The sequence below is a fragment of the Elgaria multicarinata genome, chromosome 4 (genome assembly GCF_023053635.1).
Source record: "Elgaria multicarinata webbii isolate HBS135686 ecotype San Diego chromosome 4, rElgMul1.1.pri, whole genome shotgun sequence".
In the NCBI taxonomy this organism is placed as follows: domain Eukaryota; kingdom Metazoa; phylum Chordata; class Lepidosauria; order Squamata; family Anguidae; genus Elgaria; species Elgaria multicarinata.
In genome coordinates this window covers 87,286,400-87,298,417 of record NC_086174.1, presented here as the reverse complement: position 1 = coordinate 87,298,417, position 12,018 = coordinate 87,286,400, and the positions used below count along the sequence as shown (strand labels likewise).

The 12,018-nt window shown below is 39.8% G+C and overlaps 1 protein-coding gene across 1 annotated transcript in view; it reads right to left on the bottom strand.

The window, feature by feature from the left end:
- TBC1D32 (TBC1 domain family member 32) overlaps positions 1 to 12,018 on the bottom strand; it is a 68,730-nt gene that overhangs the window by 31,863 nt on the left and 24,849 nt on the right. The window contains exons 19-23 of the mRNA XM_063124725.1: positions 11,212 to 11,350; positions 10,843 to 10,930; positions 9,182 to 9,300; positions 7,134 to 7,250; positions 1,971 to 2,059 (exon numbers count right to left, since the gene is read on the bottom strand). Coding sequence (XP_062980795.1) covers positions 1,971 to 2,059; positions 7,134 to 7,250; positions 9,182 to 9,300; positions 10,843 to 10,930; positions 11,212 to 11,350 — 552 coding nt within the window. The remainder of the gene's footprint in view (positions 1 to 1,970; positions 2,060 to 7,133; positions 7,251 to 9,181; positions 9,301 to 10,842; positions 10,931 to 11,211; positions 11,351 to 12,018) is intronic.

The following is a 12,018-nucleotide window of genomic DNA, read 5'->3' as shown; positions in this document are numbered from 1 at the left end:
CCCCAGCATCCAGAATTTACAGATGATGCATCTATTCCTGCTACAAGCCATGCCAACCACTGTCCCTCCTGACAATGATACATTTTAGGAAAGGGACAAGCAGGGACGCCCAGAAAAGCTCAGACAAGTGCTTAATACATGAGGTATATTAGAATGTCAATAGTGGAGACAAAAGTTTATTGCAATAAATGTGTTAGCCACAATAAATGTGAATTAATTAAGACATGATTTGCCAAGGTTGTGTGCCACTGCCATTTTGAATACACAACCTTCAATCAGCACAATCATTGCTTGCTCTGTGATATGCAAACTTATGGGTGAATCATGGGTTAAAACCACAATTAACCTACAATTAGTTGTTAGATTAACTGTGGGTTGTTTAACCCACAATTAACCCATACTGTCTGGGATTGTACATCATGGAGAAACCTCCGATCTTGCCTGAGAGGTTGCATATTCAAAATGGAAGTGGTACATGCTCAACACGCCTTGCTATTATGTATGATTGTGGCCAATTACTTGCTGTCACCATTTTTATGGATGCTTTGTTGCTGTTTTACTGTAATTTTATTTAAGTTTTCATTGGGTTATTTTAAATAATTGTTGAAAGCTTTGATGATAATTGGCACCATTGTGGGGGGGGGAAATGTAACTAATATATTCAATGCTAGCATCTTCTATTATGTGGAACCTTAGTAAGACATACAAGAGGGTACAGAAATCCTAGGCATTCACAGGGTCCAAGCAGCTGAAAAATATCTGCCAAAGCCACTGTGACAGCTGATGAAAGGCTGTGGTATCCTATTCATTCCCCCACCAAATGCAGACCATGAGCAACTGCTGAAGAGGAACCAGGAGACAATGATACTGTCTAGGTACATAGCTCAGTATGTTTTTATGCTGTGTCAGCACAGAAAAAATGTAGATTGCACCACAAGCAAATAGTCCTGTAATCTGGAACCAATCTGTAGTAGACTGAAACTGGGTTTGGAGAACATGATAAGCCACACTCAAGGGCTGAGTGGGTTGCTGTTGAAAAGTGGATTGTAGTCTGAACCCAGCTATGACAACAAGCCACGGTGAACAATCTACAGTTCACAACGAACCATGATGGGTACTTTTCATGGGTTGCTCTTGGTTAACAAACCATGGTTTGTTAGCAAGGCTGGGTTCAGACAACACAATAACCCATGCTTCAACAACAAGCCACTGTTCAACGACAACCCACACTCAACCCTTGAGCATGGGTTATCATAATGTCTGAACCCAGTCACTGACTTGGTTCGCATGACACAATAGCCCACCATGGCTTACAGTAATTTACCTGCAGGGGCTGTCACGTCATGCCGGGTGTCCACGGGTGATATTTTTACATGGCGCCCATAGGTACCCAGCTTGCCATGTCATGTGGCAGGGTTGTTTGAGGGTTAGACAATCTTCAAATAACACATAGCTTGTTTTAGGGTTGTCGAATGCTCAAACAACCCCTGCTGCCCGAGTTCACATGACATGACAAGCTGTGCATCTATGAGCACCATGCAAAACGAGCATCCCCAAACATCATGGGCACCTAGAACAACATGACGCAACAGCCTCCGCAGGTAAATTACGGCACAGTAGGTTCTCATGTCATGAAAACCAGGCCAATAAGACGAGGACCAGAGATGATTGGTCCTTTCTTCTTGAGATGATTTTCTCTTTAAGCATCAGATGAACTTGAATACAATGTGTTATCTAAGAAACGGGGAAATACTTGCTGCCTGTAGGGTTTGATTTTCCTGAATGCTTATTGAACTTCATTGTTATATTGCATTCAACCTATATATTTCTACTGCAGACTCTTCAACCCCCACTTTAGCAGGTCTCATAAGAACTCCAACTAATCAGCACTGCTGAATACAAGTAAATATCAGATAAGCAAATCATGTATGCTACCTTTGTTAAATGAATCTGAAAACTGGGCATCTTACCTCAATCCAAAGATATGTGACTGTTCATAATTGAATAATGAATGAATTTTAGCTTCCGTATTCACAATTATTAGTCTATCAATGATATCCTGAAATATAAAAGCCAATTTTAATCATTTGTGTCTATATTTTGAATAGACATTATTATTCTTAACAATCTTTATTACGCTGATGTTTAATGTACATGGACAATTGACCAGAAAGAGAAAGTATATTAAAGATATGGATTTGGTTATTAAATTTCCTTGGAGATATATCTTAAACAGAGAAAAAAAAATTCAGTAAACCGTTCTTGTGTTTTTTAAAAAAGGTTTTTCTGCCATTTTATTTAAGTTAGGTTCTCTGATACCAAGCAAAAAGCTAGGCAAACAGAATAAAAAAAATAGTAATTATAAGATACTTTGTACACTTATTTTTAGGTCTGTGTGTATATCAGCCGGAATATATATAAAATGTATATACCACGCCATAGCCGAAGCTCTCTGGGCGGTTTACAAAAATATATAGTGAATAATTATAGAATAAAGTTCCATAGGATTTTTGGTATTCTCAGTAATGTGAGAGCACCAAGATTCTATGAAGAATGAACTTTGTATTTATCCTGTCCCAAAATAATTTCATGTCACAACATCTTCACTAGCAGATGTATTTGCCATGATATTTATGCAGGAATACACGTGCTAACAGGACCATACAAACAGGTCAGCATCTTTCACTGTTACGCTGTTGGCAAGTCAGAAACATGCAAGGCTTGCAATGGTAGTCCATAAATTGTGTAGAAGAGAAGTTGTCCTTTTGAGTTTGATACACGAGAGCAAATCCACCGCAAAGCAGTCCCTATTCACAACCATATCAAGGATATCAAGAATTTGAGGATCAACCATATTAAAGGCCACTAGAAGGCCCAGTAGAATCAGTAGTGTCACTCTTAATATCTTTCTCTAGAAGCATATCCTTAATGTAATCATTTATATCAATAAAGCAATCTCTGCCTTATAGGATTAAAAATGGGAATTGAATGAAAATATTAAAATACACTTAATACATATGTATACATTTGAGACGAATCTTCAAAAGTGAACTGGCCAGTTTGAATGTCTGCTTCACAAACCCTAAAAAACACGGAAGAAAAATAGACTAGATTAACAAGTTTGAGTGTGGGTCGTTGTTGAAAAGTGAGTTGTCGTGTTGCCTAAAACCAGCTGAATTCACAAACCATGGTTTGTTAACGACAAACAACCCATGAAGACAGCCCATCATGGTTTGGTTGTTGGGTTGTGAACTGTGGCTTGTTTTTGGTAAACAAATCATGGCTGGGTTCAGTTAACATGACCACCCATGTTTCAACAAACACCCATGCTTCAACAACCCACACTTAAGCCTAAGTGTGGGTTATCGTGTTGTGTGAACCCAATCATAATCTCAGCCCTACCAAAGATAAAACATGAGACAATATACATGTAAAGCATGCGCTCTACCACTGTACTATGGCTCCTTCTGACAATGCTGGTGCCTTGCAGATCTGCTTGGAGAGGGTATTCCATTGTGAAGCACAGAGGACTGGGTGGTAGAATTCAGAAGCCCGTATGATCCTGCCTGTGCTCTGAGGTAAACTTGGAAGACTCTTTTGAGTTCTATCTCCATCTGAGGTATCTCTGGCTAGGACACATGACAGCACCATCCTTGTAGTAGCACCTTGTTTGCACAATGCCCAGTCCTATGAGATGTATTTGGCTTCTTACATGTTAGCATACTGGCGCTTCCTTAAGAATTTTTTATCACAGCAAGTATTCCAATTAATCAGTTGAAAATTCCTGTGAATTGTTGTATTTTATTTATTTATTATTTATTTATTTCATTTATATCCCACCTTTTTTCCTTCAAGGAACCCAAGGTGGCATACATAATCCTCCTCCTCTCCCATTTTATCCTCACAACAACAACCCTGTGAGGTAGGTTGGGCTGAGAGTCTATGACTCAAAGTCACCCAGTGGGTTTCTATGGCCGAGTGGGGACTAGAACTCGAATCTCCCAACTCCCAGTCCAACACCTTAGCTACTACACCACACTGGCCACCCTTTCTGTACTATACTCTTTTTAAACTGGTTTAATTGTTTAAGTTTTGATTATTAGCAACCCTATTTGTTTGTAATGAAAAGGTACTACAGAAATTCTCATATATAATAATAAAAGAATATTAACACCCTACTTTATTTTTCAATTTTTCATCTGATCCAAGTTTAGCGGTCAGTTCTTTGTGCCAGTGTCTGAAGTCAGTTATTGGCTAGATGAGGGAGGACAACTGAGGTTGAGAAGAGTGAATGGCTGGGGAGCCATGTGACCTGGAGGTGATGTTTTGCCTCTTCTTAAGTAGAACATATGACTCCCAAAATATCAGGTTCGCAGCCAATATATTACCACTTGGCATTATAATTGCTGGCAGTGCCAAGGTCCACATTTAGTCATATTTATGCTGTGGTGTGGTACAAACTACAACGAAATAATTTATATGACGCACTGTTAACACTCTAAAGCACTAAGTATAAACGCTAAGTATTATTGTTATTAATTTATTAGACAGCCATTACATTTTTAAGAAGTGGCCAACAATTAAATCATTCATTACAAACTGTAACATAAAATAACATTTTGTATGCTGCTGACTCAAGACATTTCCAGAGACGACAGTGAGCTATTTATTTGATTTAAATCAGGAAGCACAAGAGATAAGAATAAGGAGTTAAACACTCAATGTTACATATACTAGGGAAGGTATGTGCACTATAGAATATAAAGATAATGAATCGATGTGGAGCTGGTGAAACCATAAATATTATGGAGGATGAGGGGTAGGGCAACATTTGGCCCATTTTTTTTCTAATGGATACAACCTAAAAATCTGCAGCAGTTTCACTGCAAATATGTTGCAACATCAACCTAAAGGGTCTGTTCAGACAACACGCTAAGCCATGGTTAAGCCACTATCCCTTTTGCAGCAAATGGTTAGTGTGTTTAAACCATAGTTATGAATAGGGCTGTGCACAGACCCCTCGAACCACTTTGTGGAAATTCCAGATCGGGCCCGAACCGCTTTGGATCGATCCACCCGTCCCCCGCTCCGCAGAGCAAGATCCAGAGGGGCGGATTGAGATTTTGCCCCCCCCTCCCCACTTATTTGCCTCCGCGGTGGATGGCAGAGGCAGGTAAGTGGGGAAGGGGGGGCAAAACGGGGGTTGAATAAGCCCCCCTCCCCCCTTATCTGTGTCCGTCGCGGGCTTCAATTGAAGCCCCGGCTTGAAGCTGAAAGAGGAGGCTGCGGCCTCTTCCGGCTTGAAGCTGGGGCCTCAATTGAAGCCTGCAATGGACCGCGACGGACACAGGTAAGCCGCCCACCCCCCTGCCCCCTTACCTGGCTCCACCACTGTCGCCGCATGGACTGCAGCGGCCGAGCCAGGTAAGCGAAAATCCCCCCACCCCCCTTACCTGGCTCCGCGCTGTCGCCGCATAGAAAGCGGCAGCGGAGCCAAGTAAGCCAAACTCCCCCCCCCGCCCCCTTACCTGTGTCCTCTTCCGGCTTGAAGCCAGGGCCTCAATTGAAGCACCGGTGCCAGGTGAGTCCCCCTCCCCCCCACTTACTACTTTTGCCTCGATCTCCAGAGCGAGGCAAACGACTTCCGCAGCCCCCCCCGACCCGATCCGTCTCCACCTTTGTCAGAGGCGAATCAGGCCACTCCGCTATCGCTTCTATGAACCGAAGCGAAGCGGAGCCCTAGTTATGAAGACACCATAGTTCACATGACATGCTAAGCCATAATGTTTAGCTCAGAGTGCTTAACCACTGTGGCTTAGCATGTTGTCTGAATAGGGTCAGAGAGTATGAAGGAAGCTATCCAAAACTCCACTTTACTAATATTTTCAAAAGGGGTGGCAAGTCTTATGCTGCCCACAACAGCAGGGAGATATACGAAAATCCTGAACAATGGCTAACTTTATATTATATACAGACAGTTCTAAGCATCCACCATGGTGCTAACCCAACTAAAACCTCATGGCATGTTAGTCAACCTGACACTAAGGTGTGTTTGCATTAAAAAAAAAGGAATGGAATGAACTAGCCAAGCAGATGCTTTCATGTCAGAATGAACTGCAGGCCGTGGTAACCTGTGAGGTCAACAAATCTACAAACCAAACCATCTGGTTGACTACACAGTCCATCTCATCCATTTAAGCATACCTTCCACTAGAAGACAGAAGACAGATACCCACTCTGGATTTAAGGTTCTAGAGATGCAAATTATCTTCACTAAAGAAAGAACAGAGAGACATTTATGGTGGCTACTAGGAGGAGGGCTTTCTCCGCTGTGGCACCCGGGTGGGAAAGTGAGCTCCCCAGAGAGGTCCGCCTGGCGCCTACACTGTACTCCTTTCATCGCCAGCTGAAGACCTTTTTATTCTCTCAATATTTTAACACTTAATTTTAACTTAAATTTAAATTTTACTGTTTTAACTCTGTATTTTAATCTTATATTAATTTTGCTACATGGTTTTATCCTGGTTGTGCTTTTGATACTGTATTTTGTATTTGTGCTTTTAACCTATTGGTTGTTTTATTATGGTTTTAATTTTTGTGAACCGCCTAGAGAGCTTCGGCTATTGGGCGTTATAAAAATGTAATAAATAAATAAATAAATTATGGCTGACTTATCTTCAGGGATGGCATACCCAAAGCACAGGGACTCTACACACAGCATCTCCCAAGGCCAACAGTTATAGACCAAAAACAAAATCAGACTATTTTGACACTTGCTGTAATAAAAATTATATTTATTTAGATATGCAGAGTTCTACACATATACTATGTTATATAAAGAACAATTCTATTATAAATAGATCTATTGCCTATAGAAGAGAAAGACAAGAGAAAGCAGTATCTGCAGATTTAAATGTTACACTTTCGCCATAATAATAGAAAAACTAGATCTACACAAAGTACTCTGTGCATATACTGCCCTCATGCTGCTTGCAATAAAAAAAGACTGAAAACATATTCAAAATCTATTACTGACTTAGTAGAAAATCAAAGCTACATTAAGCTTGCTTCAATCATGGCAAAATAATCATTCTACAGAGCTGTTTTAAAAGGTTAAGAGAAAAGCTACTTACAATAATATCTGTAGGAACTTCACGGAGAGAATATTCTGGTTTATTAGGTATCTCTTGATCACCTATCAGTTCATAAACAGCAGGGTAGGATAACAAGTTTATCAGAGCTAGAAAAGACTAAAGCAGGAAACAATAAACAAAATATTTATTGGCATTTCATTTAAAGCTTGTTACAAAAAGTATACAAAAAGTATTATCATTACTTTGGGCTTCAGAAATATGGTATGTAAAATATAAAGAACTGGATTCAATTTTAGACATACTAACTCTGTTCAGACGACACGCTAAGCCACAGTGGTTAAGCATTTTGAGCTAAACATTAAGGCTTAGAGTGTTGTGTGAACCATTCCTAACCATGGTGGCTACATAACTAGAGTTAAAACAGCTCACCAAACATTTGCTGCAAAAGGGTTCCTAACCATGGCTTAGCTTGTTGACTGAAGAGGCCCATTTAGAGTTGACCTGAAATCAATGGGACTTAAATCAGTCCCACTGCTTTCAATAAGACTAAGTATGATTAAATCTTGATCCAATTAATAAAGTGTCACTTTTATTGGACCGAGTCTAGTCAGTGTGATGTTTTTAAGCTTCTGAGTTATACGGAATGGAAAGAGAAGTATACATCTGGGATAGAGCAAGGCTATATACAAGCGATTAAAGGCAATTTTACGGTGTGTACTGCGGAAAAAAGGCAAGAGGAAAACCCAGTGCAAACATCTGGGGTTGTATACAATGTTATTTCAATGCATCTATTCTAAATAAGACTAACACTGGATGCAACCCCTGGAATGAAAACAGACTAAAACAATGACGTAACACTAATTAATTCAGCAATTAGAAGGGTCGCTATTCAAGGATGGAGAATAAGCAAGCTGGAAGCCAGTCTCACTGTTGGATGGGCAATAAGGGAAAAGATTCACATCAGAGGCTGCCACAGATCAAATGTTGTTCCCTTTAGCGCATTCTAAATCTGGAGGGCAGACTTGTGCAATGGAAGTCTCACAAAGAGCCATCGTCAGCAGAGCCCCATTGCACTGTGGCCTGATGCCAGCAAAAGCTGGCAGAGTACAGGCCTTATTTGCTCAATAGAAGTGGTGTGGCAGACAGAATGCTTGCAGCAGGCTGTGCAGAGCTGCCTGCCCCCTCAGTTTCCTTTCATTTTACCTTAGATGACCAGGTCCCCTGTTTTAGGGCCCTCACAGAACTAAGAGGCTAAGCTCTTTCTCTCAGTTTGAACAATGCATTTGAAAATTAATCATCATCATCATCATCATCATCACACATTCCTGTACCAAACATAGAAGCTGGCCAAATAAAAATCAGTGAAGAAAGTTATTGCTGTATCGCATAAAGATAGGTTGGGGGGAGGTTTATAATAAAATCTAGGAAAGAACTTGATGCTCCACAAAGCAACACCAACTTCATTATACAGCAAGAGCATCCATTTATTGTTACTTTGCAAAATGCACTAGTTTAAATGCTGCCAAAGAATGTGTTATTTGCTGAAGTGGTGATTATTTGGAAGGAACATGGATCGTGACTTTTATATGGGTATCGTTTTATTCTGGATAATTGCCTTTATTTGTAAATGTTAGTAATTGCATTCTGTATTATGGCCTCTGGCTGAGATAATAAAACTGATTGATTGAAACATATTTACGGAAGTTGAAAACATCCTGATGTGATTACACATAACTCTTCTAGAACTGATTTTGCTTCTGTTATTTAAGCTGCTAAACTTTGAAAATAAAAATGCTAACTCATTTAGTACATCTTTTTCATTTGATTTAGGAAGCCAAACTGCACCTTTATCAGTTTTAACAAGAGAAAGCCATACAATAAAAAGTGAGTCACAGCACAGCGTGACTTTGCAATCTTTTAATACCATGGCTATTCTTTTATTGTTTTTCTAATTCTCATCTATATTCTAATCCTTAACTTAGAAATGGCAAGCTACCGGAAACTTTAAAGAATATGCCAAGCAAAAACTTATAATGTATTTAAACATCATAGTCACACAGGAATATGCAAAAGAAAGGTAAAATCACCTTCTGACAGCTTCGGTCAATGGGATCTACTGGTGTTGATCTGGGGTGTGTTACTCGGACATCATCTCTTCCACACTCCAGAACACCCCACAGTTCAGTAACAAGTGCTTTTATAAATCCTAGGAAGAGAATATTTTATTCACAGAGACTCTACTGTACTCCAGAACAGAGGCCCTGCATAAGATATTGGACAGGAACAGAACTTCCTCTCACTCATCATTACTTAGAATACTTTCCATTATTAAAACTAATCCGATAATTCTGCTGTACTTGTTGAACAATGCAACCACCCCTCTTTCATGACATGCACAATTTCCTATGTGATCTCTTAACGGTTTATGTAAGCTATTTCCCCCCAGTATATATGTCAAAATATAGTGGGAACACATCCCAAGTAGTGGCTTTGCTTGCATGGACTTTGTCCGGGAGATTTAACCTTGCCTCAATGCTCCTCATGGTGTCCGGACCGACATGGCACATCATCCAATGCTGGCAATCTGTCCATTCTAAATACCCTGCACTAGCGGGAACAACTGCTACCAATATGAGAAGGGAGTGCTTGCTAGTGCAATCCAGGAAATTAGCTGAAACTACCACTTCCAGAATGAGACAAGTCAGTGGAGCTTCCTTCCAGTGATTTTCCAGTTCCCCTAGCAATCGTTATTGCTGATATTACCCACTGTGAAAAAGGTTGTGCATTAAAGCTCGTTGCTTAACATATACTAATTCAAATGTCTATCTTCCCAAGATGGATAACAATAATTTAAGAAACAAAAACAGTGAGGTCTAATCATATGCCCTGTGAGGAAAGCACTACAACAGTGTACCCAGTAAGATTAACTTCAAGCCTTACCCTGACAGACTAACACTGTGCACGGTGCTATTGCGTCCAGACAATAGCTCAGAAACACAGACCCTCGTGCCCCCTACCTTGCTACAACCTGCAGCCTGCTTTTCTCTAGGCCTTTTTCAGCACAAGTGACCTGTGAAATGGGGACCTGGAAAGGTTCAGATTATTTGAGGCTGCAAAATGGGAAGATCTGTATTCCCTGAAAATCGCTGACGTATCAGCAGCACAGACACACAAGATCAGCTTGGCATAGACAGGGAGGATTCTGTTATACTCACATGGGAAGCAAGCACATTTTATTTCCCACATGCAAAACAAATTCATAACAAATTAAGCGTAACTAGTGACATAACACACCTATGAATTATATCTTGTAGCTTCTTTTATACCTCAACGCAACATTGTACATGCTGCAAACACACAGTTCAGGCTTACCAGCAAATAATGATTTGACATTATATGAATGAATTTGGTTGGATCCTTGATCTGGTTCACTCTTTCTCCCCCCACCCCTCCTCGTGGCAATTTTCTCCTCCTTTATCCAAACTATGGTTTGTGCTTGCTTTGCAAACCAGGAAAGGAAGATGGGATTTGCCATGTGCAAAGGGAGGAAAAGGGGAGTAGAGGAAGATGAACAGGTGAAGAAGTGGAAGCCTGAGGCTCAGATGCATAACATCAAATCATGTGTTAGCCTTTATGTCGGAAACAGCCCAATAATGGGGCATGGGATTCTAATGCAGACAAAAGTCAAGCTTTTATTACTAAATTGTATTCATGATCATTTCCAATAAAATGGATTAGCAAAATTTACCTGAACTTTGTAGAGCTACAGCACCTGAAGCAGTTGCAGCCACTTGTGTAACTATTACTCCATACCCAAACTTTTCACATCCACTGACCTGGCACAAACAAAATTATAACCAATAATTAATTTAAAGACCCCGAATACATCAGCTCTACAGAAGGAGCATGACTTGTGTAAGAAAAAGTATGTGTGGTCATTATATATACATATATTGTTTAATTGTTTTTTCTCATACCAATTGCATAAGACCCTAACATTCTGATGCTATTATATAGGTCTGACAGAGAAGGTTTTTCAAGCAAAGCAAGTAGTAAAAACAGTGTTTCATGACTTCATTTTCTTTTCTTTTCTTTTTTTTTAAAGGATTATACCTACTTGGAGGTTTTTTGTGAATCTGTTGAACATGAAGGTCACACATTCATTGATTGTCCCTGTATTCTGTAGCAGCAAGAGCCCTTTCGGTGTGGCAGCAAAATTGAGCAAGTCATCCAACAACGTCTCTTCTAATACAATACTGGGAAAAAACAACCAGATAAAACTCAATGAAGAGGACAAAAATAAACCAAGCAAACCTCCCCTTTGAAAACTGTAAAATCATTCTTTAAGGTTTTTTTGTACAAAAGATTTCTTTGGTATAGCAAGGACATACACTGCTCTACCAGCATATAATTTCTATATTGCCTATACTATCCAATCCTATACATTATGTTTTACTTATACTGAAGCTGCCCCTCCTGAAGGTCTAACGTTTTTCTTTAGAATCTAATATGTTTGGATATTAACTCTGCTAGATACATTTCTCTCAAACACACAGGCCAGACAACCCCATGTCTTCATGCTGAAATGGAAAAAGGTGTAACAGATTCTTCAAAAATAATACCCTTGCCCATATAGAAAAGTGTTTGCTATCAAAGCAAGAGCTTAAATCTAGAGTTCTTGTGCTCACAGTACTCAATCCCTGGTTATTGATTTGGTTTCCTTTTATTACACTCCCCAGGGAGTTCAATAGGATTTGCTTCTGAGTGTGCATAGGTCTGATGCTGATTTGCTACAAACTGAGGTCTGTAAACCTGGAGCTAGCCTTCTGGAGCACAAACTCCTTTCCCCACTTTCTGGTGCAAATTCCCCACTTTCCTTCCTTCTTAGTTTTAATCAAAGTTTAGCGTTGCTTATTTATTTTTC